The following is a 24,856-nucleotide window of genomic DNA, read 5'->3' as shown; positions in this document are numbered from 1 at the left end:
AACAGTCTTCTGAGCTCTTAAATCGTAAAATAGAACGCATTCACATAAATTGGCTATTATATTTGAAAGCTATTATCGTTGCGCGACGCTCTAATTGTTTCTTAAACATTTAAAATTTATCGGATACACACTCGAGTAATAATAACAGTACCGACTATTTTATCATGTGTAAGTGTACGTATATTGTATCATGAAATAATATAAATATATTAATATATTTTTTATTTAATGATTTATTGATAAGATTATTTAATAATAGGACAAGCAGGATATTCTATGATTAACATGTACCTGTAATTATTCACATTTGTAACATAACAATATAGGTATCAAATCGAGTGAACAAACAAAATCACAGGTAGACGAAAATATAATTTATTTCATGTTCAAATTACAAATGAAGGATTCTTTAATCATAAAAAATGTATTCGAAAGATTATTATAAAATATAAACTATTTAATTTTTAAAGACCAATAAACTATGCTGATCATCTGTTTGCAATTAACTAATTCTGTAAAAGTTGTCACATACATTGTTCACTTATTACATGAAATATGGTATTAATATATAATAATACACAATAAAGTAAGTACAGAAGTGAAAATTTGTTTCTTTTACAAATTTTTCACATTTTCAATGAATAAACATCACGTCCGTTTATGTAAACTGCATAATAAAATAGATTACACATTAACACTGTATTGCATATGTGCAGTAGATTAAAATCTCAATATTTATGTTAAAAATTGTCTTGACAAAAAATCAAACATGAATTTAATACAGAATAGGAACAAACGTATAAAGAAATCAATGGAGAAGAATCATAAATTGTGATATACAATATTCTAAATATTTCTTAATTCTACAATCAAAAAATGTCAAAAATTCTGTAAACAAATATTTCAGCTACTACACACCTTAAAAAATAGTTTTTATTTATGTATTGTTTATGTACATTTTTGCAATATATTATTAACAAAATACATAATGACTATACAATGAAAATTAGGTTTAAGATACATGCATTTATAATATTTTCAAATGTATAAGAATTATAAATACACAAACTACACACATCATTGTTTAAGACTCTCTGTATGTTTTAGCTCATCTATTAAGTGCAATAATTGTGCACGTTTCTTAGAAACGAAACTTTTAGTTTGACTGTAGTCACATCCACTTACTCTCCCAGTTTTCAGAACATATTCTGTAATTATATCTGTTAAGCACAAAACATAAAGTCCACAGTCATATCCATTGTCTTGTTGTGGACAATTTGGCTCCAGAAATTTCTTGTTAGGCTCATCGTTGCCAAGCATATAATTCAGTACATTCCTTGCAAATTTTGCAGCATAATTGCAACCTTTACATGAATCAAAATGGTAACATGTTTTTTCTTCCTTGCAATATAATAATAAACTCCAATGTGATCCTCCTGCTGATTCTCTACTCTCGCAATTATTTAAAGGAAAGAATACACACTTGCATTCTAATGCATTAAGAGAATCCAAGAAGATATTATATTGAGATGGTTCAGTCAGTTTCAACAATTGTGTTAGTTCTGGGCTAAGAAAGCATATATCTTTTTTTTCATTTTTATTAATTGTGACATCCAAATATTCAAAATAAAATCCTATTATAACATCGTTCAACCATTGTGTTCCTTGTAATAATGCTACATCGCTTCTTCTAAGCACACAATCATAATAACATAAAACAATTTCATCTGAACTTTTTTTTGCCATATTACCCAATATCATACATAAATGTCCATTAATTGCGTAGAATCTACAGTAATATGTAACTTAAGCTGACATTGCCCAATATGTGTGAACCCTTAATACCTTGAAATATATCATTCTTATTTTTGTTAAACATGTAGATACATTTGGTTCATAGCAGCATTTCAATGAAAATGGTACATACTTTGCAGTATTTTTAGAACCTGAACCGTTAAAACAATTTATCTTAAATTAAACATAATAATAATACTCTTAAACAGAAAGTGAATAGAACTTCGAAACATTTTCACAAAACTATACATTTTATCAAACATGTATTAAAAGTATAAGAGTATATACATCTATACAATAATATTTAAAACATTTAATGTATACTTACAATATGATCAACAAAATATGATTTGTTTATTTATATTCGTCATTTAACACTGATGTAAATACAGGTAAACAAATTTTTTCTTTTTATATTAATAAACTCTAATACAATCCTCTTCGTCTTTCACTATTATCGAAATTGATTAATATTATTTCGTCAGAAAATTGACTTTTTTTATTTTTAAACAAGACGATTACAGTATCAATTTTGATTATTTTAAATCAGTCGTAAATTCGAATCCTCTGATAAAGCATAAACGTGGTAAATCCATACAAGAAAATACTGACTCATAATTTAACAATATTTCCACGCCATCTTACAATGAAACGAGGAACTGAATCCTCTTAAATAGATTTACCGCTAAATTCAAACATACGTGAATCGAAAAGAAAAATATTGTATTCCGGATTTTAGAATTATATAAGATATATTTATTTTCGTTTACTCTGTGTCATGAATAATGTACCCAAGATGATGAATTGTTAAAGATAATGCCCCAATAGTCTGATCGTCATAAAGAAAATGAAATTAATTACGCCTACATCAATTTACAATTGAAGATAATTAACTTTCTTCGAATATTTAAATTAATAAACATATAGTTTTGATTTTTAAAATCACTGTCTTTGAGTGACGATAATTTCCATTTTAGGCGGCGATGTAAGGAAACCGTCGATTCCGTGGAGTTCAGGTTTTGGGTGCTTTTCTGGTAACGTAAAATGGAGTTTTTGCAAAAGACATGCTATAAAAAGAAAAACTGTATTTCTTGCCATCGTTTCACCCAGACATTTTCTGCGACCTATAAAAAAATATGTAAAGAATAGACAACAATCAAAGAAAATTATATAATATAATAATAAAATTATGTATATTTGTATACTTTGTTCAACTCACTTCTAATTACCCTAATCAATTTTCCATTTGTTACAATACCTTATTTTTAAACACTTTTATTTAATTGAATAGTAAATATATACCTACATTTCCCATACTTCAAGTTGATTTCATGAACCAGGCTTAATTTTCATAAAAAATGTACCCCTTATTATTGTTGAATTCACAAACGAATAAATGATTACTACTTTATATAAGCTACTTTTAAAAATTATTATTTAACATTAATTAACACGTTAAGCGCCACGAAAATCTTGGTCGTTGTTTCGTAGAATTATTCTTTTTCAACAAAGACAAGCAGGGACAATTATTAATTATTTGACATTGCAATCCTTGCAGTACACTATTATTAACTTTGTTACGTTATTAAACATCTTTATTCGACATCGGTTATCTTGCATGTTACGATTGTTTTCAAGTAACTCAGAAGTGTCAGTCATCGGTGATTGACACGGCGCTTAACGTGTTAATTAAACTGTATTATTTAACTTAATAAAATGACCGATCATTTTGTAGCATATGTTATGTGATTGGCTCAGAATAAACAGTGTTACTAATAATATTAATTATTATTTTAATTATTAATAAAAATAGTATTAAATATATTAACGAAAGCTTTTTTTCTTGACGGCTCGAAAATAGCAATTAGACTATTAACGACCATTATTCTGTGCCACCCATAAAGAAAAGTAGATATTTACCTATTCCAAACGCCATAACCCACGGGTCGTCAACAAATTCTCCTTCCTTATTGATGAATCTTTCTGGCCGGAATACTTCTGGATCGCCCCAATGCTCTTTGTCCAAATGAACGCTTTTGAAGTTGGCTATTAATGTATAATTCCGTTTTATTTCGAAACCTAATAAATTCGAATCAGACAATGCTCGATGAGGAAGACTATTTGGAGCAACGTTCGCCAGTCTCGATACTTCAGTCAAGGCTGCATTCAGGTATGGTAATCTGTCAATAAATATGTTAATAATTTTACAAAACAGAAAAGTAATACAGCTTGAACAAGTATTCATTCGCTACGAAGTAGCGAGAATCGTTTTACTGTACGTTGAAAAATAATAAAAAATATAAAACAGTATCTTTTCAATCGATTTTAAACATGTCAGTGAACAATGAGAAAAACCGGAAACTTTATTACATTTTTATTTAAAAATATTTGTACGCGTACTGACAAAAGTTAAAGAACAAAAAGTTTGTATGAATATCATGTTCATTTATCATGTTAATTAATTAACTCGGACGTATCCATCATTCTTTCGGAGAATTAATTGCGAGATAATACCATCTTTTCGTTTTTTTTTTTAATTTATGTTATCTTTGTAATATTAAAACTAAATCGGGGAACAGTGGTATTATTTTTAAAGAATCAATGAATAAATTAAGCATATTTGAATTAATTACGTTGATTTTGCTTATTTTATTATATATTTGCAATTAGAAAATAAAGAACGTAGATATCTTGTTACATATATAACGTAATTCTTTATTGTCTAATTGTTTCTCAATCTTTATCAATACTATATTCAGCATAGTATATATAAAATATTTTACACATATTATATCCAGTCGTTAAATTTTTATGCGATTTTAGGAAAACTTGTGTTTTTTCATTCAAATACGTCTTACCGATTTTTATCACTAAGAGATGGACAAACACTTCTCCCTATGGTTTTATCGATTTCATCCTGAATTTTAAGTTGTACATCACGATGTACTACGAGGTATGCTATGACAAAACCAATCATATTGTCTGTTGTATCTACACTAGCAACAAATAAGTCTTTCAAAACATATTGCAGCTGACTTTCTGCAAAAGAGGTATTTACATAATGATTAATGTAAAAAGGAAACATTTCAATGTAAAATGTAATATGAAAAACACCTATTCTCTTCACTTTTGTGATTTTTATTGTAATGATCGATAAATGTCTCCATTATATCCTAGTATTACAATAAAATATGCATTAACACGTTTGCGACCAGTGTGTTACAGTATCAATCTTCACAGTTACAATATTTGATTAAACACAGCATATCGTTTCCATAAAATACAATTAACAATCAAGAAAAATATCGCGACAACCTCCTACGCCTTATTCTATGCGTTACAATTTAAAATACAAACACAGTGACAGTAATTTAATTTTCTTTACACAAACTACAAAATGTTCAGTGTCACATATTTGTGACACTGGTCGCGAACGTGTTAAGCCAAGGCTTTGATGCGCGTTTGTATCATACGCAGGTTGGATATCTAGAAAATCTTTAACCAAGAAGTGACCTAAATTAAATATGCATATAGAAGTGAATAACCGGTTTATTGGAATTAGTTCTTAACCTTCGAATCCTCGTTTGACCGTTCCACAACATTTCAATACTAAACCGGTCTTAAGCTGATCAACGTTGATCTAATCAAGTTTGGTATGATCAGTTTGTGTAAGTGGTAATTTCAAGAATTACAAATTAGTTCTAACATTGACATGTCAGAGGTCATGTTTATAAACTAAATACCAACTTATAATACAGAGTAAGAAAGAAAAGTATATTGGAAGAAAAAAATAAATAAAAATGTGGTATGAAAAGAGCTACATAAATAAAATTATTATTTGCTGAATGCATTTCTTTTTTTAAATTGCTTTCAGGATTTCTCCTATACTTTCGCATAAATGAAGGAAAATATAAATAGCTTGAAATTATATATCTAATATATATAACACCGAAAATTACCATTGAAAGAAGAAAAAAGTGACTTCTTGTTTTGTACTTCTATTTCCTCCAAATAAGAGTCCACAAAATTTGTACTTTCCCCAGACACTTTATCCGTTTTATGTTTAGATACCACCTCCTATAAACAAAACAGAATAAACGAAAAATATATAAAGACCTATAATTAAACAATAAGTGAACATATATTAATATCATTTAGCATTGTTTTGTAATTTGTTTACGAAAATTCAAATTATAGTACTAAATAGCAAATTTAAGTTTAATTATCGAGTAATTAAATTAAATGAAAATATCATTTTATTTATGTAGTTAATAATAACTTTAGACTAATGAAGTTTTTAGTTTTGCAAAGGAAGAATTATAAATTTATTTTTTAATTGCAATACTGAATTGATTAATTATACACAAGGATCACCAAACTTACCAAAAAGAAGTCATCTATACGTTTTTGTCGCTCTTCAAATAATTTAAGTCCTGTTAAGCGAGGGAAGAAATACCTCAAAACAGGAAAATGATTGACAATGCCACCACAAACGTTCACGTTTCTAAGTATATCCTTGAATATGCTTATCGCTTCCTTCAATTGTGGAGTCTCCGAGCCTATATCGAATCTGAACATTGTTAAACAGAAAAAAATGGTTTAACAACAAAATATAAATTTAAAATAATGAATACAATTTATATGACTACGTACTTCGTTCCTTCCAGCAAGAACCAAACGTGACTAAAAACGGCGAGACAAATGAAGGAGTAAATATTAATTGGCGATCCATCTTTCGTCATTTCAATTATTATATTTATTAACGTGCACACATCCTGCTGAAGTATATAATCCATCGAGTATTTTCCGAAACCAAGTTGCCTAAGAGTTCTTATTGTAAACCTGTATGCGTAAAAAAATAATATTTACAGTGAATTGTATGAATGTCATGAATAGTTTTTATAAAAACATTTAACAGTATTTTTAAAGATTGTTTTTAGTTCCAATAATTTTGTATTAAATATTCTCTTACTATTACGATTGTTCAAAAGAAACAATGGAAGAAAAGATTAAAAGATTGTAAAAATTGTATACACATAATATTCATGTACTTATTTAATATTTAATATTTTTTTTTAATATAACCAAGGAAGAAATAAAATCTGAATAGATAACATTAATACGTATTATGAAACAGGCAAAGTGAATTAAAAAACTTTTTATCGCGAATGTTATTGGCTAAAAATACGAGATTAGGTTTTACAATTTTTAACAATGTAAAATATTATTTTTCAAAAATTTAATATAGTCTATAAAATCATAAATTATAAATGACACAAGCCATAAACAGTAAACGACACATTGATTACTTGCATTCAGGTATGAGATCAGTTTAATTAAATCTTTTTTATTAATTATTCCCATACTCTCTATCGTCAGTGTATATCAACTGTCAAAAGTGTGAAACATGTTATAATGTCAAAATAAATAAAAATGTTCCTCCAATGGATAAATCTTTCATTAATGAGATTAAAATATCGAACGTTGGTATATATGTGATATATAAATAACTGTAAAAATCACTAGTAAATGTATAAAGTTCAATTCAATTTTTTATTATTTTTCTTTAACTTCGGCAACAAAGTAGCAATGATTGAAAACGAAAACGTAATAGTTTCTACTACTCCTGAGAATTTAAATTTGTAATGATATCGTGACATAAAAGTATTCATAATATCAAATTTTGGAGAAACTAGTAAACTAGAATTACTTTATGATATGCAAATAAATGAAATTATGCATATTTAACAGCAACTTTCACCTGTGAAAAGTCTTGCGTTAGCGAATCCCCAAAAGAATTCTGTAAAATCTTTCTAAAAACGAATGTTCTCGTTTTAATATAAGGTAGCAACTACTATCTCATAGTTCAGTTAAAATTTTGTTGAGAATAAAAACAGGTTGAAAGCTGTTGATGTAAGTGCAGATGGAAATTCCTTGGATTGTTCGTATTAAAGCACCGAAATGAAGACCAGATGTGAAAAATGTTAAGCCCACTATGTACAATGGAACTTGCCTTGTGCCATGTCCCGTGGAAAGAGATGAGTTTGATACTTATGTTATAATGTCTCATGAAACCAGTATCAATTTCAAAGTAGCTATGTAAAAACAAATCTTGAGCTTCCAGCTTTGAAAGCTGCGACTCAAACCTTAAGAGCTGTAGCTCTCAGAACTCAAATCTAGGCTCTAGATCTAGAGCTCTAAAAGTCTTCGATGCTCGAGTCTGATATCGAGTCTATTGAAGATTCGAGCCATTTGTTGCTATATTAATATGTTAAGTAAATTGTTAATTAATGCGTTAATTGTATGGTGTTAATATATCAACAATAAACAGTTCGACTCTTTGAGCATAAAGATTGAACGTTGAAAGCTCTTCAGACTCAGATCGAGCTATCAAAGCTTCAAGGTGGAATTTTGGAGTTTCAAAGACTTAGCCTTTAAGGTTGAGTCTTAAAGCTTCGAGGACTTAAGATCTTTACAATAATACTTCAAAGTTAAAGACTTATATTGGGACATGTCTCGAAATTACCGATGGTTTTGAGTCTTTTTCGTGTTTTGTATAATATGTTGATATACTCATATCACAAGAAAAGTAAAAGAGACTCTTGTACGATGCACACATCGCCACCGGTTTCATAAAACTAGTTACATGTCATAACACATTTTATAAACGGTGAAAAAGACTCAAACCCATCACTTGTCTCGGGATATATCACAAAATAAGTCTCATTATGTATAGAAGCCTTCAGAATTGGGATACTGCTCAAAATCCTGAGATTTTCTTTTCACAATCCCCAGCTCAATTTTGAAAATAAATTATACCTTCTTTGACTATGCCAAATACCCGAGTCCGTGAACAATAATCCTTGCGGCGTGCCACCACATCTGATTTTAAAGGTGGGCCCGTTTGGTCGGCCATCAAATTCTGGTCGATTCAACATCTCCGTAATAGCGTCTTTTCCGGAAACAATAATCGTTGGTTCCTGCATGCCCAATTTAATGCTACAAACCGGTCCATACTTTTCAGCCAAACGGTTCCAAATGTCAGAGAACAATTTTTCTTTCCTCACCAACCTAGCAACGTCGAGGAAGTTTCCGATGATGGGCAGACCTCGCGGACCTTCGGTAAGACAACGAGTACGCGTAAAAATGCGTGGGCTTAAGAAACATTTATTAAACCTTATTATTGACACTAGAACTACCAAATACTTAAACTGACTTTTTACAATTTCTTTATAGAAGCTATAAGCTTGTATTTATTAGATTTAATTGATTTATATTTCAGTCTGGGTATAACTGAATCAAATTCTTTAATAATTGTTTGAAGAAGCATATGTGCTTTTTTAGTAACTGTAATGGAAAATATCGAGAATGGGCCATTTTGACCCATTTGGTAGTTCTGGCGTTAAACTTAGAGACTTCTATCTGAAGAATTCTATCTCATCATCCTGTAAATAATGTAACTTGTTTATATTTCTTTTATTTTTGAAACTGAAGTTAAACCGAACTTTCTTGAATTTAAAATATAGTCCATTTCATTATTAGTAGATAACGAATTACTTTTTAAAAAGTAATAATTAGTCTCATTTTTAGTTTAATCGTTAGTTTCATTTAACTTATAAAATAAAAGAAAAACGAAAAAACATTATTTATGAACGAACTAATATATGACGCTTACCTGGAGGAGATTTGCGCGAACGTCCATAATCAAGCAGCACTTTCAAAATTAACACAATCACGACTGATAAAACAGCAAACCACATTGTTGTCGCAATAAATATCCTTATACTTTCACTACACACCTTGTATGTTACACCAACATTCGGTCGAAATTTTAAAAATTGCCACACTGTATTATCCTGTTAAGTCACTTGTTTGGAAAGAATACTTTTTCCTTTGCTTCTCGGGAAGATACTTATTTAAGAATAAACGATTTTCATTATGCACGTGAATTCTGTGTTATTAAAATCAATTCACATTTTAATAACTATAGTAGTCAAGTATGAACAATTTGGAACCAACGAAGATATACACACGTTCTCTTGGAACAAGCTCACATATAAAACTGCGGAATTCTGTCGTGGAAGATTATATAAATTATGTGACCCTTTCACCACATGTTGACTACTACTGTTAAGCTCGGGGTTTCACGAATAAATGGTCAAGAATTCGTACAGGTACCGCGCACCTGGAACTCAGTCTCGAAATTGTGAAGTGGCCCCGTTACTGCGCAGCTCATTACAAAATACAGTAGCGATGGGAACCAATGGCAAACGCAGTCATACGAAGAAAGCAATTTAACTCTCACCACACTATTCACTTCATCATAAAACTATTGTTTCTTAAATTTATTTCGAACGTCGGCATCCAGAAAATATGTTGAAGAATTAATAAACAATTTTTATCTATACATTACAGAATATATATTTCTAATAATTGAATTCTCTTAAATTAATTGATTTCTATATAATTCGTGAACAAATAAAGCAATTATTGTGTTTATTATTTTGTACAGCTCTACAGTTTGAGCGCTGTTTATTTTTAAAGAAGGCATTAACTAAGCACGTTAAATTGTTTGTAACGGTGATTGTCGTGATTTGTTTTACGATGGTTTGCTTTTTAATTTTTTCGTTTGTAGCCCCTTTTTGTGCTAGTGTTGTAATAAGATACACGTAATATGTATGACGTATTTATTACTCTTAAAATATTTTTAACAGTATTAGAATAATAAACTTTATAGTATTTTATGGTAAATATATATGAAAAAAGGAGCTGCTCCGATTTCGATGAGCTTGAATTATGTCGTTAAGATCATTATTTCGAACAACTTTCTCCTCTGACGAAATCGACACTCTCTTTTAGTTGCCGAAATAACCGTAAAAAATTGCTTTTATATTTTACCCCTTTTTAATTATATTTTAATGTTATGTTGTATTTATTATATTACATCCTGTTTCTATATATTTACTCTGGTTAGCACTAGAACTACTGGGCAGGTCAAATTGACCCACCTCAGAATTTACATTTTGCAAGTATTTAAATTATGAAAGCGTTCTTGTGAAAGTTTTGTGAAATTAGGAGACCTTCCCAATCTCAAGTAACGTACGGTTCTAATTTTTATAAAAAATTGGAAATAAATCACTTTAATTGCTCGGTAGTTTTAGTGTTAACACTAGATTTACTAGATTTGAATTTTCTAAACCGTACCTAGTAGACTTTAGTGTTGGTTTTAATTAATGCAAGTACACCAATATGTATTCTAACAATCTATTTTTAAATCTAATTTCCAAGATCTAAACGACAGAACATCGATTTTTCTGGGAAGAATAGCATAAACCATACAATACACGTTCGTAAACCTAGTGTTAAAAACAAAAAATAAAAAGAAAGTTACAGAAAAGTTTAGGGACACTATTAAAAAAGGTTCCAGAAACCCAAGGTTAGGGAATACAAATCTTTCAAGTCCAGCACTAAACAATTTGAGAAAGTTATTCGCATCATCGATAACCTTGTGTCATTACTTTGTCAACTTTCTTTTAGAGTAAGCGTATATATATATATATAGCATTTTGCAAATTACAGCGACTTCTTCGTTTGTATTTTACGAATTCACAACTTTCTCTTGACCATTCTCGTACCGAGTCCATATTCATTGGGAGTTTTATAGGCAAAACGACCGAAAAAAGTGTCGAACAAGAAACAGTTAAGTAATAAATTAGTTTTAAAACAATAATAACTGAGAGAGGTAGGACTCGACCTCCTCAGATATTATTCTCACAGAAAGTTTAGTATCGACCAGAAAAATGCCATCGAAGTACTAGCAAACAACTCTTAAAAGGATATAAAAATATTTTCTTTTATACTTTTTTAATCTTTTTAATGCATGTAAATAAAATAAATAAAAAAGGGAAGAAGTTCAACGATGAAAAATGAAAAATTTTAGAATATTTAAATTGAAAGATTGATTCTTATAAGTCCTCGAATTAATTTCCTTGGCGATTATCTGCGCCTTTGTAAGACACAATCGGAATTTGATGTGTCTGCCTTCTATTTCAACAGAAAACTGAAATCTGCAGATCATGGGTCGACGTACCTTTATGTAAGTTCTATTGTTTGTTGATATTAGTGATAGCCGTAATCATAAAGAAATTGATCAAAGCTGATTGTACTGTTTACGTTCAGCGCGTCGCGAAGAGAATCGCTGGTTTAATCTCTAAATGATTGAATTTACGGTGGACCACGGCTATGTAATTTAACAAATGTTTAACTTCTGTGAAGATCAAAATTAAAAACTGTCCATCAAATTCTGTCGATCAAAATTATAGACCATGGTGAATATGAATAGTAAGGTATATGATAAATATATTAATATAATAAAACATGATATAAGATTTTCTTGAAAAATGTTATATTAATGGAAATGTTATGGATTGGTTTAGTTTTTATTCGGACAAGCTGAAGCTATTAATATATTGTCACTTCATAATAAGACCAAAAAACAGAAGAAAATAGGTTTTGTCAAAAATACATAAATGAAAGCAAGGAAATTTAAAACTTCAATATATTTCTATATATTGCTGTTGCTGGTTCTTATTATATTAAAACTTAATTTAATAAGGATCGAGTAAAGTTAATAAAACAAATTTTATTGTCAACATCTAATATTGTAACAAAATCAGTATTGACATCTACCCTAGAAATTTCGAACGGTCAGTTCTAAGCAAACATTCAAAAAAGTCAGTTTCATATGAATATCTGACCAAGTAACGTGTGAATATTTGAGAACAAGTTTTCTTTGGTATTCGAAGGAAAATTGTCTGTGTTTTATCTTTGGAGGACAGAAATGATCGTTATCCCTCTACAATATTCAAATAAAGTCAAATCAGTGTATCAAATTGTTCAATATATAAAGTGCATAATATAAATCATCAAATATCATTAGCTCTTCAATTTGATACAATCATCCAATATTAATTTGGCGATTGATAGTCTGAATTATACGTGTCCCACGAGTCAATTTTCGACCTTACAACTTAACTATATTACTTTACTAATATTGATTATCCTTATTCACCTCTATTGGATTGAACAAAAAGTTTTAAACTCTCACGAACTTGTAACATTTTTTCAAAGACTTTATTATTTTCCAGGTTAGGTAAAAAATAGTTACATCAAACCGTGACACGTATTTTAAGCTAATAAATAAATTACTCTTTTTCAAATAAATACTTACTTCTTCCTTAACACAGGAAGATTATCTAATCAATTCAAAGAATGAAAGTTTAGAAAATTAAAAGCTTTTGATCTTCAACGGAGAAAATTCGATGTATTTAAAGCCTAAATAGCCTAAATGTTACTCTATATTTTAATAGGAAAATAGTACTCTAAATCTGAGATATTCAGGTATTTTTAGTTTCTTTGATTAATTTGCTTCATTTTAATGTAAATAAAAGTTAAATTTCACATTTTATAGTTCTCTGTAGCCTAGCAAGTGTGATGCAAGTTACGATGAAGTTTTGTAGTAAGTATGTTACCAGCTCCCTTGTAGCAAAACCAATGAAGTGCAAAAGCAAAATGCATTACCACATATTTCCATATTATTCCTCATAAACACTGACAAATAATTTCATATCATTCTATAAATCTCTAATTATACATTTTTTTAATATTCAAGGTCTCTTTAAGGTCATTGATTAGCTTTTTTAAATTTGAGTGCACTTTGCCATATTCTGCAAAATGCGAGAAAAGTATATGCTTCTTAGCAAACGAAAACTAAGTAACAACATTACTATTATAAATATTATAAATAATGCAAATAAATTATAATCTTCTGTAAAATTATACAAAACTATCAAATCGCTATTTTACTATTAACTAACAAAGCTAAACAAAATCTTCTATTTAAAATATTAGATATTTTTTCAGAATTATTCATACTAGATTAAAACATTTCTCGTGTCATCGAAGATTCTGCCTTAAATAAAACATCCTATACGCTGTTTCGAGCTTTACAAGACTTACCTTCAAGTCTTGAGAATATAAGCAACAATCTGCAATTACGTAAAAACATCGAATTACGTGAGGGTAGTACTTGAACCCTGACAATGGCGGAAAACATGCTGCAGACATTATATATGAGATAAAAACGTGTGATGTAATTTCACTGAAGCTGATTGTTTTCTTTTAAGTGCACTTCTCATGCAACGTTCAGATCTACTTACAATTAGTCAAGGTTTGATTACATCTGAAAGTAGCGCTTTAAGTTTTTACTCTACGGTCGGGCCCTCGAATCCGCCAACCCAGTGTCTGCGGTTTATCGCTTTGATAAAAAAGCATGACTTTTATTGGTCTTCTACTCTTGAAACTACATCTAATATTGTATATACCGTAAGATCTTCGATTTATTAGGATATACATACAAACAGTAGACTGTCGATTTTTATACATTCTTGGGAAGTTAACAAATTCAACAAAATGCACACGATAATAAAAAAATGTGGAAAATATCCAAAGTATACTTTTTTTGTAATGTTTCATAGGAAAAACTATTATTGATTGTAGTTTTGTTTTTCTAATTGTATTCTTAAAAATTTGTATTTGTATAAAGATTCTCAGACTTATAATCAATTTTATTTTTTACTGAAAAAATAGGGTGTCGGTTCAGCTGAGTGAATATTAGCTTGTATAATTTTTTGTATATAAATACATATAGTTTGTGAGTAATAATAGAAGGAAATACGAAAAACAACGGACGCAATATTCATACACTGACCGTAAGTATATCATTTGTATGTTGGATATATTATTTATAGCCTTTTTATTTCGTTATAGTCGTAATTATTTTCTTCGATAATTATTTATTATTTAAACGATTAAAATGTTTGCGTTTATTTAAACTTACTTCACTGTTACAATAATTTTGCATTGACTGTTTCTTTTCAAAGTACAAATCGACTGAAAAGTATTCAAGACATTAATTTTGTAAACTTTTCACGAGAACAGAAAACACTGTGTCGAAGAAAATAAAAAAATGTAAATACTTGGCTGTTAACATAAAAGACAATCAGATGCTTTGGCTTTAGATTTCCAGCGTAATTAAAATAGTCTTCGTTTAAAATCACGCACAAGTAATTTCTCTATCACATTTTTACGTTTTATAGTAAGATATAGATATTTTGCGATAAATAAAAAAATTATTTTTTACTTATCTCTTCTTCAAATACAAAATTATCAACTAAATACAACAGAATTCTAACCTCTTTTATCCCATTAAGGACAAGGATCACATTAGCTACATATTAATCATATTAAATTCTTTAAAGAACAGTGCATAGTTTTCTTATTGTCTAGTATGCAAGAGTTTGATATCTAATTTAGCTTTCTATGGAAAAGGTTTTTAACCCTCCTAAGAATTCCCGTCCTCAAAGGGTTAATCGACGATTTTACAAAATTACATAAGAATGAATTTGTAGCAATGTGTATCAATTAGCAAGTGTCCCTCGTTTACCTGGGACCTCATCGCCAACAGTATCCAGGAACTGCAGACCGTTTACTTTCTCCAGCGTATTCGTCTGTAAATGGGTTAGGAAAAGGTACGACATCACCACGAACATCCACAATATAACTTGCCATACGGACATACAGCATCGTTAGTCCCATTTTATCCTTCACGACTTCGTGCTCTCTCGCTCGCGTTCAGTTCACCAGTCAAGCTAGACGAAACGGCACATTCGCTCTCCGTAAGGTCACGTTTTCACACCTTACGTGTTACGTTCAGAACATTAACGTCAAAGCTTGATTTACTACCGTTGAAGTTTACTTTTACGATTTCCATATAAAAAATCTGATTAAAAGTAAAGAAATATTACATTTCACCGTATATGTCACGATACAATATTTACAGTTCACTTGATCCTTTAACGCACAAATTTTTCTTATAAAATATTATTTACAAATCTTCAGTTAATTATTAACTCCTTCTCTTGTAACGTCGTATTAGACTCATATTGGAAATTTGAAACAGAACTTGACAAATCTGAATTAGTTATTTACTTTTTCTGAATATAGGTTCAATATTACTATTCTATTATCCATAGTTCACTTTTGAAGTAAACGTAGACGTAGAATGAGTATCGGATACGTGGTTATTCTTAATTTAGATTAGTTAGCGTAAGGAAATAATGTGAACATGTATTTCGTAATTTAAATTTAAATATATTTAATTGATACAATAAATGTAATATTCATGACATGTTTGGACAACGTCTGATCAACGACAAACTACAAACACGATTGAAATAAAGAAACTATGTTCCTAAAGTAATATTGATTAAGTGTTACTATAATATATTACATATTACAAATTGGGTGTAATGTTTCAACATAGCAAACACTCTTTATATTCATTTTATATGCACCCCCTATTATTTATTTACTTTAACCGCCCTCTAATAACGTGTCAAACTCGTGGAGACACAAATGCTCAACATAGTTGAAAAATAACTCATAGGGCAAGGAGTTAATAAAATACTTTTCTTTTCTTAATAAATTCTTAATGGCGAAGTAGCTTTATTAAGCGTTGTGAAAGAAATCATAAGTTCTATTCACACAGAAAAAGTCAAATATGGTGCGGAATTTTGATAAATTAATGAGGTTTGATATTGTCCTGTATCAATCCGTCGTGCCCGTATATGCCACGGAGATGGCTGTTAAGGGGTTCACTACGTATATATTTTACTTTAATAGCCTCAATATGTACAATTACACCTACTGTTATAAATCATATAACGGTATATTGGAGAGATAACAGCCCACAGTTTTCAGTACACCTACTGACTCAGATAATGTTCTGACGTAGACTCGATTTTGTAAAGAGTAAGTGGGCACTACTGCAGGAATACACACATATCGCAGTTTTTAAGAATCGTACATGACCCAGTGACCTTAACTCTTTTCAAATCTGGGTCGCCAATTAATATCAAACACATTATTGAGTCATCCCATAAATAATATTGTTATTCCTATGCTCGCTTTATTTTTAAAAACTAAAATAAATAAACTTCTGTTTTTTATTGTGCAATATTGGGGTGATATAAGAATTTTGACGTTCCTTGTACGTGGTTTATAAAAAAATTTGTTTCTTTGAAACAATTATTTGTTTTTAGATTGTTATAACATGTATAAAGAACACTTCTTTCTTCGTTTTTACTTAGATTTAGTTTAGCCGACGAACAGTTGAGAACTCTTCGTTTTATTTCTTATAAAAAACCGTCAAAACCTTCACATCAACTCAATGTATTTTTCTTCGTTATCTACAGTCTTCATTATCTTCCATATTTCTGGTAGACTTTGACTATCACTCTTTCAAAATTCACTTGTTTGGAAAATACAGTGGATGCAATTAGGAAAACTGCATTATTTATAACCCGATGTTTTATTTATTAGTCAACAGATTCATGATTCAAATAGAAACTGATTTCGTATTTTCACAATTTTCATAAGTTGAAAATAAATTGATAGCATTTGTAAATTCTTATAAACATTTCTCTACTTCATAACCTATGCACTTATATTTGTCAGGAATCCAAAACATCCACAATCTACTTATTGTTAACATAATTGTAGTAGAAACATTAACAATCGAATAAAAATTTTACTAATAAATTAATGACTAATGTATTAGACACCGGAAGAATTAGTCTTAAGTCAAAATTTAAACAAAGAGAACGTTTTGTAAAATTATTTCATTTCATTTGATAACCAATGTAATAAACATAATAGCAAAAACTGTAAACAATGGTATAAACATAACTTACTGTTAATACCAATTTCATTCGTTAAACTAGTGAAATACTAATTGAAATCAGTTGTAAATGGATTACTAACAAGAAAATCAAACGAACTTGTTACGGTATGTAATATATCGGGTCAGTAATGAAAACTTTCATTCGAAATTGATTTTTAACGGCAAAAACTGTCCCTAAAGCTTGATGAATCTGAAAAGTCTGGACGGAATATTTTGGTGCTCATCTGAAGATCGATGAATTATGTTAATCCATACAATTAATTAAGTTATAATTAAATTGTAATTGTAATTCCTAAGTTTCACCAAGTTGAATAATTCCAAGAACCGCGTATATTAATCACATACACGTATAATTGTCACCAAGGCTCGTGTCAAATTTAAAAAATCGAAAAACACATGTATGCGTCCACAGCACTCAAAGAGTTAATAGAGCGACAAAATTGAATTGTGCAATGCAGTATAATCATTAACCAGTTAACTGCGTTTAATGAGTATACACGTCATCCTAAAGCTTGAAATGATACTAATTCTTCAACGATGAATTTTTGATTTTTTCAGATATACATGTAATTCTCCTTTGTTTTACTTTTGTTCATTATTGAAATATACCCTAGGTGCATTCAACCTGCGTTTGACGAGAACACACTTCATTTTACTTTCATTTATAATGAGAAATTTTTCGAACTAAATTCCACAGTTAACATGTTAATAGCGTGGAAAGTGAGACGGCCTTGTGGCGGAGTGTTATTGAAGATCGTAGTAATGTTTTCCCATTTTTTAAGAAGAGGCCAATAAAAGGTTTCGCCCGGGTGGCAAATACTTTTGGTGCACCACTATGCACACCTTCGTTTTGAGTCTATGTCTATCAGAAAAGTAGTATACCAAATTATTTTTATCAGTAATTTTGAAGAATTTAATAAAATTATTTTATATTCAAGAATTTTTTAATACCACTATTTTATTCGAAATAAGTCGTTACTAATGGTTAACTGAATGGCGGTCTATCGTGGTTAGACATGTGAACATAATTTTGTACAGAAATCAGTTTTTGTGTATATATATATATATATATATCAATATCAGCATTTGTATATATGTACGTGACTCGTCGTAACCATTCGCACTTGTTCTCGCACGCAAGGGTTCTGAGTTAAGTGGATAACCCTGTACTATTTAAATGCAACGCTTGAAATAGCCGTTTATTTGTATTCTGTTTTGACATACGAAAACAGTACAATTGGTTTGTTAATCGAAGACAAATAACCGGAAAAGTCGATTGAAAAGTAATTTTCTTGACACGATCAAAATACATGGAGCACAATCCTTTGTGCATGACATATCTCATTTTACGTGCGAATTTGTGCTTACATATTGTTTCAGTATTAGATTCGTATATTGATAAATATATGCAAACATTTATACTTCTATTAATCAAGTATTGAATGCTCACTGGCAAATATTGGTAAATAGAAAATGAGAGAAACAAGCTAATACTACGAAATTTCAAAAATAATCTAATTCATAGATTAATTTTAATGAAATTGCTTCTTAGACTTGTAACAGCCTACTATTACTATGATCACCTCAGTTAGAGATACTTGTTGAAAGTAATCGTTTCAAGCTGATCGTAAATCCTTTTAATTTCTCGATTATTTCCACTCTAGACTTCTACTGATCTTCTCTAGAAGTTTCTCCTCAATTGTAGATGCGGAATTAATTCCAATACTTTATTCCATTGGTGTTGTCATCGATTTCTTATTTTTGTAAAATAATTGTTAAATGTATTCAACATGTGTTCATTATTAGTGTTTCACACAAAAAATAAAACTAACCAATAGAATGTACACATATATAAATATGTATATTTACATCTAGAGTATAACTTTGATTACCAAGTTTAATTAGATAACTAACAGTCTAAATAATTGGAAACTTGAGAAGAAATATTTCGAAACATATTTGTAACATTAGATCGTGTGTGTTTCGAGGTACAATTTAAAGATCCGAATTATTAGCATTTAATTTGACCATGTTACTTCTATTTTAGATTTTATAGCATTAGAAAATAATGTGAGTATGTACTCCGTATTTTATATTATCATATTTATTTTATATAAAACGCCCAATTTTATATAACTTCATACAACGAAAAGTGAGTAACAAATGAACAAAACAAAAACTGTTTCTAATGCAGTATGTATCATATCGATCGTGTTGCTATGCTATTTATGCAACATATTGGATGATCTTTAAACAGGGACACTATTTTTATGTGTATTTATATTAACAGACCGAGAGTGTAAACGAGTTAGATTATGGAAAATAGCGGCTCAGTTAATCGACATTTTACTGTATATCACAATCTGTATTTTCTTTAAAACAGCCAGATGTACGATGATTCATACATGATGGTGTATTTACATGATGCAGTTGCAACATGAAGAATGCGTGGATCTGGTTTTGTGCGTTATGCAGTTCACCGTTATAAATTTCGGTAATTCTGAGTTGAGTTTTTAATAAATTATACTTGTATTGAACACAGAATGCGATATTTAATAAGATATTTAAACAACACATTAGAATCGTAAGACATGAAAAATAGAAATGTATCACGGTAATAATATTGTTTCAAGGACTGAAACAAAATAGAAAGTATTAAATACATTAATATATATATTAATTTATTAATATTAATTAATTGATTAATTATATGTATATATATATATATAATTCTTCCTGAATAAATAATAATACAATATTTAGTTGAAGTATCCTTTGCAGCGAAAATAACTTATCCACAATCCTCAGGCGCATACGATTCATAATTTATTGTACTTATGGTATCATAAAAGTGAAAATAAACAATTTTTTAATAAATAAATATGATTGTTCAATGTTATTACATATCATTATCCGTATACGAAAGCAACAACTGACTGTACTATCGCTGTTGTATAATTCGCAAAACATTCAACACGTTGGCTGCCATAATAATCGTCAATGACCAACGTTTTCGAATTATTTGAAAACAATTGCAATAAAAGCATTAATCACGGATAAAAATACGTTACGTCCTCAAAAAATCAATTAGGTTCCAAAAATTAAAAAAGCATAATTATCATTTCTAAAAAATGGTTTAATAATACGCATCCGCATACGAATAAAATTGGTTTTCAAATTCTAATAAATTTGAAAACTCTGCAAGCAAATCTGATACGACACACACTCTCAAATGAAACATTTCCAATAAAATGTCTTGCGCACTTGAAAGCTCTTATTCCGTTCGGTGTTGTACGGGGATTTTTCTAATTTCGAATTTTGTTCATAAGAACGTTAAACGTTGTATGGGGATTTCTCTAATTCTCAAACCGTGTTCTAGAATGCAGTGTTATATCAGGGTTTTTCCCAATTCTCAAACCGTATTAGAGTGAAACCGTGTTTATAGAAGTGCCGTGTTATGCGGGTGTTACCTATATTTAGTAACCTAGATAACAGTGTAACATAAAGACTATGATACGTTATTACTAATTATTTCTAATGCTATTTATCCATAATACAAAAGAATAAGCAATATTACATAAAACGCTGAAACTGTCTTGACAATTATCGTATTAGCAAACTATCCGCAGTACAACAATGTACATTCAATTTTGTCATTATACGATAGATACGTTCTGTGTAAAAAGAATTCGTCTAAAATATATACTGCACCTATAGGAAAATAGAGATTGGTTCCGCATCTAAAAAATCAGTAACATAATACAACAAACCATATGAAAATTCGATACTTGCGTATTATATGAACTGCCTCTGTTTTTAAGAAATAAAATAATAATAATAGTAATGATAGTGACAATAATAATAATGATAAAATATTAATGATGATAGTAATGGCAATGATAATGATAATAAAATATTAATAATGATAATAATAAAAACAAAATGTTAACCTATTAACTGTAGAATTTAGTTTGAAAAATCTCTCGTCTTGCGCGCAACAAAATCAAACAATGAAGTGTGTACTCGTTAGACGCAGAATGAATGCACCTAGAGTATATTTTAATAAAGAACTAAAGTAAAACAAAGAAGAATTACGTGTTTATCTGAAAAAGTAAAGAATTCAACCTTGAAAGAATTAGTATCATTTCAAGCTTTAGGATGACGTGTATACTCGTTAAATGCAGTTAACTGATTAATCATGTGATACAATACAAATACTGACCAACGCGATCTTCAGGTAAGAAACAAAGATGATCCGTATAATACGTAAGTATATACCAAAATGTGAAATAAAAATATTTAGTAACATAAGTAGCTAGATAATAGTGCAACATGACTGTAATCATTAATAATTATTTCTAATTTGCCTCTGTTACAAAGGAATAAGTATTGCCACAGAAAACACTCGGAATTTTCGTGGCAGCAAAACGTCAATACGGAAACCGAAAATTCATGTTACAGTTTGGATGATCGCGCCAAGTCAAACGAAATCGTAAGAAGAAGAAAAGAAATTTCTCGTTTAATTCGCGTTAAATGAAAAACCTGTGAAATCGAAATTGAGCGTAATCCGAGTCCACGGCCCATCAGCATCCTTCATGTCCGCGTATATTTCGCGTCTCCAGAGCCGCGGCGATCGATCGACGACATTTTTACAAGAGTACGTACATAGTGTCTGGTCTGATTTCCATTAATGCACTGAAATTGCAGTCAGAGGGGGGAAAGTAAAATATGTAGCACTAAGTACGTTAAAATTAGAAGCTGAAAATACCCGGTGACCTTTAAGAATGAGGTCCCGTGGTCATCTCAAGGTAGATCATCGACCGTGAGAAGTTCTCTTCTCCGATCTCTCCCCACTCTCTTTCCCTTGCCATCACCCCCATTTTCCCCGAGTTCCACTCTCTACAACTAGTCATACACCGCTGTGACACACTTCTGACTGGAATTTTTTTCAAACGCGTTCCATACTACAGGGTTCAACGATCCATCCAGGAGTATGATCTGTTACTTGGTAAGCACTGCTAGTAGGACACTGGTCTCGATAGCTCTTGGAACGTGTACAAGGGCCGACTCGAAGGTAATGCCTTCTTCATATTCCAGACCATCAGATTTTAGATTCCCTCCTACATAATGATCCTTGGGCACGTGTCACAACAATGTGACAATATTATCGTCGACGTTGTACGTTATCGATCGACGTTCAAGATATCGGCCTGGCGATTTGGTTAATTTCATTCGCGCGTCGTTACTCGGTTCTTACGTTTCACCTGCGGATTTTCCGCTTTCATAACATCTGCGGAAAATATATTCCGATGGTTTTGATAGGTTATTCAGAAATCGTTGCTCGTTAGTTATGTATGGATTGCGGATTTCACGCATTTATAATACTCGCGGTCGAGTTAACAGTGGAATTGCCGAACGTTTAGCGCTAGAATCACCGAGCATTTCATATGATTGATATGCAATCCCTGTGAAAATCGCAACAATAGATTATTTCTTAATTTCTGCAGACATTCATTATAGTATTCAAGTGAAGCTATTTATTTTCAACACATTGTATGCGGGTAGTACTAAAGTACTAAATAAATAATTGTATATCTTCATTAATCATTTCTATTTGCAAAGGGAACTCTCGAAAATATGTTGAATAATAAATAAATGAATTGAATGTACATAACTGATATAAGTTGAAATGAACAAAATGGCCCGCACGCATTGTGTTAAAATCATTTCGAGTATTAAATGCTTTTAAGGTATAATATGATTAATATGTGATGCTTATAAAAATTGTAACAATAGGTTCTTTCAGGTTCCTTCATATGCTCATTATGGTGTTCAAGGGAAGCTATTTATTTTGAACATCGATTCCGATGTTTAACACTTCTTAGGTATCAATAATTGCGAAATAAGGAAATTGAAACCCGTCATTTTGACGGTGTGGTATATTTATATGTATTCTGATGGTTTTAATAAATTAACTGTGAGTGATCACTTGTTACTTATGTGTAGACTGTGAATGCCATACGTTTATAAAATATATAAGCCATAATACTTTAAAATTAAAACTCAACTTTCCAAATTTATCAGTTTAATGAAATTTAATATTTTACCTGCTGTAAGGTAACACATAGGCTCGTGAATGTTTGTTGTGTTTTAGAAAGAGTTTAATCACTTTATTTAAATAATCAAATACATTTCAAAATATTTAGTAATTGAACTTAGAAGGAGTCTAATATATTTATTATTTTAAATAACACGCGGAAATTGAAATCGTTATTGTTATTAAAAAAAAATTAAGTAAGTGTGGTTATATAGATTCTTGTAATGTTTTTCTTAATACCATTGTAATATTAAGATCTAGTAACATAAGAAATAAATTTCTATTTTATTCTACTTTGTGTAAATTAATCCATAAAAACTTGAATTTGTGTAAAAATCCACAATTAGTTAATTACAGTTAGAAAGTTTCAATTTGCCTATATAATAAATGGAACACAGACTTTTAAAATATTAAACATATTTTGTAAACGCATTGGCTTCATTGCAAGGTTTTCTATAGGAAAATAAACCAATTTTTTAATTGAACTGCTTGATAATTAACATTTATTATAATATACATTATTATACACTAATTCTATAATACATTAGAAAAGGAATTAAATTTATTCGTTATAAACGCAAGATTTAAGGTATACTTTATTGCAAACATGTTTACGTTTATTAGCCAAAATTTTTCCTGTCACATTATGTTACCATGTAGTACTTCACATTTTCAATTAAAGTGAATAAGATTACAAGTCTGTAGACAAAAATTACAGACAAAACTTTTCAGCTAACGTTTGTACTTACAGTAATTAAAAAGACTTAATGACAACAATACAACTAATATAGAAATATATAACACGTTTGAAAATTCACATTTATTCATTAAATTTTGTAATTTCGTAAATCAGTTCCGAAATGCTGATTTAAATACCGATCAAAATATTTTCTACCAAGAATTAAAAACACGTTACATTAGTATAAACTATACCATCCCTCTTCACCAAACTAATTTCAGTTTTCACTATTTGATACACTTTTTGATACACATAAGTAAAAGAAAGAACAGTTGTATTAATTGTGAATATTGTTATCAAAATACTTCTGATTAGAATAACTGCACAGTTACTAGTAATCAATGAATTAACTAATTCAAAGTGAAAGTGTCATACATATTCACAGAGAGCAACAAATGTTATAAAAGACAGTTCCCAATTTCCA

General features: G+C 29.7%; 2 protein-coding genes and 1 long non-coding RNA gene across 7 annotated transcripts; 1 reads left to right on the top strand and 2 right to left on the bottom strand.

Moving 5' to 3' along the window:
- Positions 1 to 1,077: 1,077 nt before the first annotated feature.
- LOC116432349 (sentrin-specific protease 8) lies at positions 1,078 to 1,746 on the bottom strand. The gene is made up of 2 exons (XM_031989050.1): positions 1,655 to 1,746; positions 1,078 to 1,567 (listed from the first exon to the last, which is right to left on the bottom strand). Exons 1-2 carry the CDS (start codon positions 1,744 to 1,746, stop codon positions 1,078 to 1,080), a joined length of 582 nt encoding a protein of 193 aa, XP_031844910.1.
- On the bottom strand, positions 1,602 to 15,420 carry LOC116432333 (methyl farnesoate epoxidase). Of its 5 annotated transcripts, none has more exons than XM_031989008.2 (10): positions 15,299 to 15,420; positions 9,470 to 9,745; positions 8,614 to 8,911; positions 6,448 to 6,636; positions 6,178 to 6,364; positions 5,754 to 5,871; positions 4,653 to 4,833; positions 3,715 to 3,974; positions 2,123 to 2,918; positions 1,602 to 1,946 (listed from the first exon to the last, which is right to left on the bottom strand). In XM_031989008.2, the coding sequence occupies exons 2-9, from the start codon at positions 9,552 to 9,554 to the stop codon at positions 2,737 to 2,739; spliced, it is 1,500 nt and encodes a 499-aa protein (XP_031844868.2). In that variant the 5' UTR covers positions 9,555 to 9,745; positions 15,299 to 15,420; the 3' UTR covers positions 1,602 to 1,946; positions 2,123 to 2,736. The 5 variants fall into 5 exon arrangements, with proteins under 5 accessions (XP_031844868.2, XP_031844865.2, XP_031844866.2 ...); XM_031989005.2 differs by having other exon boundaries at positions 9,470 to 9,650; positions 15,299 to 15,416; XM_031989006.2 differs by having other exon boundaries at positions 9,470 to 9,705; positions 15,299 to 15,409.
- Positions 15,421 to 22,567: 7,147 nt separating this feature from the next.
- On the top strand, positions 22,568 to 23,496 carry LOC143174575 (uncharacterized). The gene is made up of 3 exons (XR_012998732.1): positions 22,568 to 22,604; positions 22,694 to 22,774; positions 23,403 to 23,496. It is a non-coding gene; the product is annotated as an uncharacterized LOC143174575 (long non-coding RNA).
- Positions 23,497 to 24,856: the final 1,360 nt, after the last annotated feature.

This window comes from Nomia melanderi, chromosome 6 (assembly GCF_051020985.1).
Source record: "Nomia melanderi isolate GNS246 chromosome 6, iyNomMela1, whole genome shotgun sequence".
Lineage (NCBI taxonomy): Eukaryota > Metazoa > Arthropoda > Insecta > Hymenoptera > Halictidae > Nomia > Nomia melanderi.
Note: the sequence above shows the minus strand (reverse complement) of the source record. Positions and strands in the feature narration are given on the sequence as shown.

Bases quoted from the DNA above. Each gene is read 5' to 3' on its own strand.
- LOC116432333 (XM_031989005.2), bottom strand. The intron at 5,872-6,177 runs GTAAGTTTGGTG...TTTTGTTTATAG, and splicing joins GTATAGATGACTTCTTTTTG to GAGGTGGTATCTAAACATAA. The intron at 4,834-5,753 runs GTAATTTTCGGT...CCTCTTTTGCAG, and splicing joins ACTTTTTTCTTCTTTCAATG to AAAGTCAGCTGCAATATGTT.
- LOC116432349 (XM_031989050.1), bottom strand. From the start codon at position 1,746: ATGGCAAAAAAAAGTTCAGATGAAATTGTTTTATGTTATTATGATTGT. The intron at 1,568-1,654 runs GTTGAACGATGT...ATGCTTTCTTAG, and splicing joins TTATTACAAGGAACACAATG to CCCAGAACTAACACAATTGT.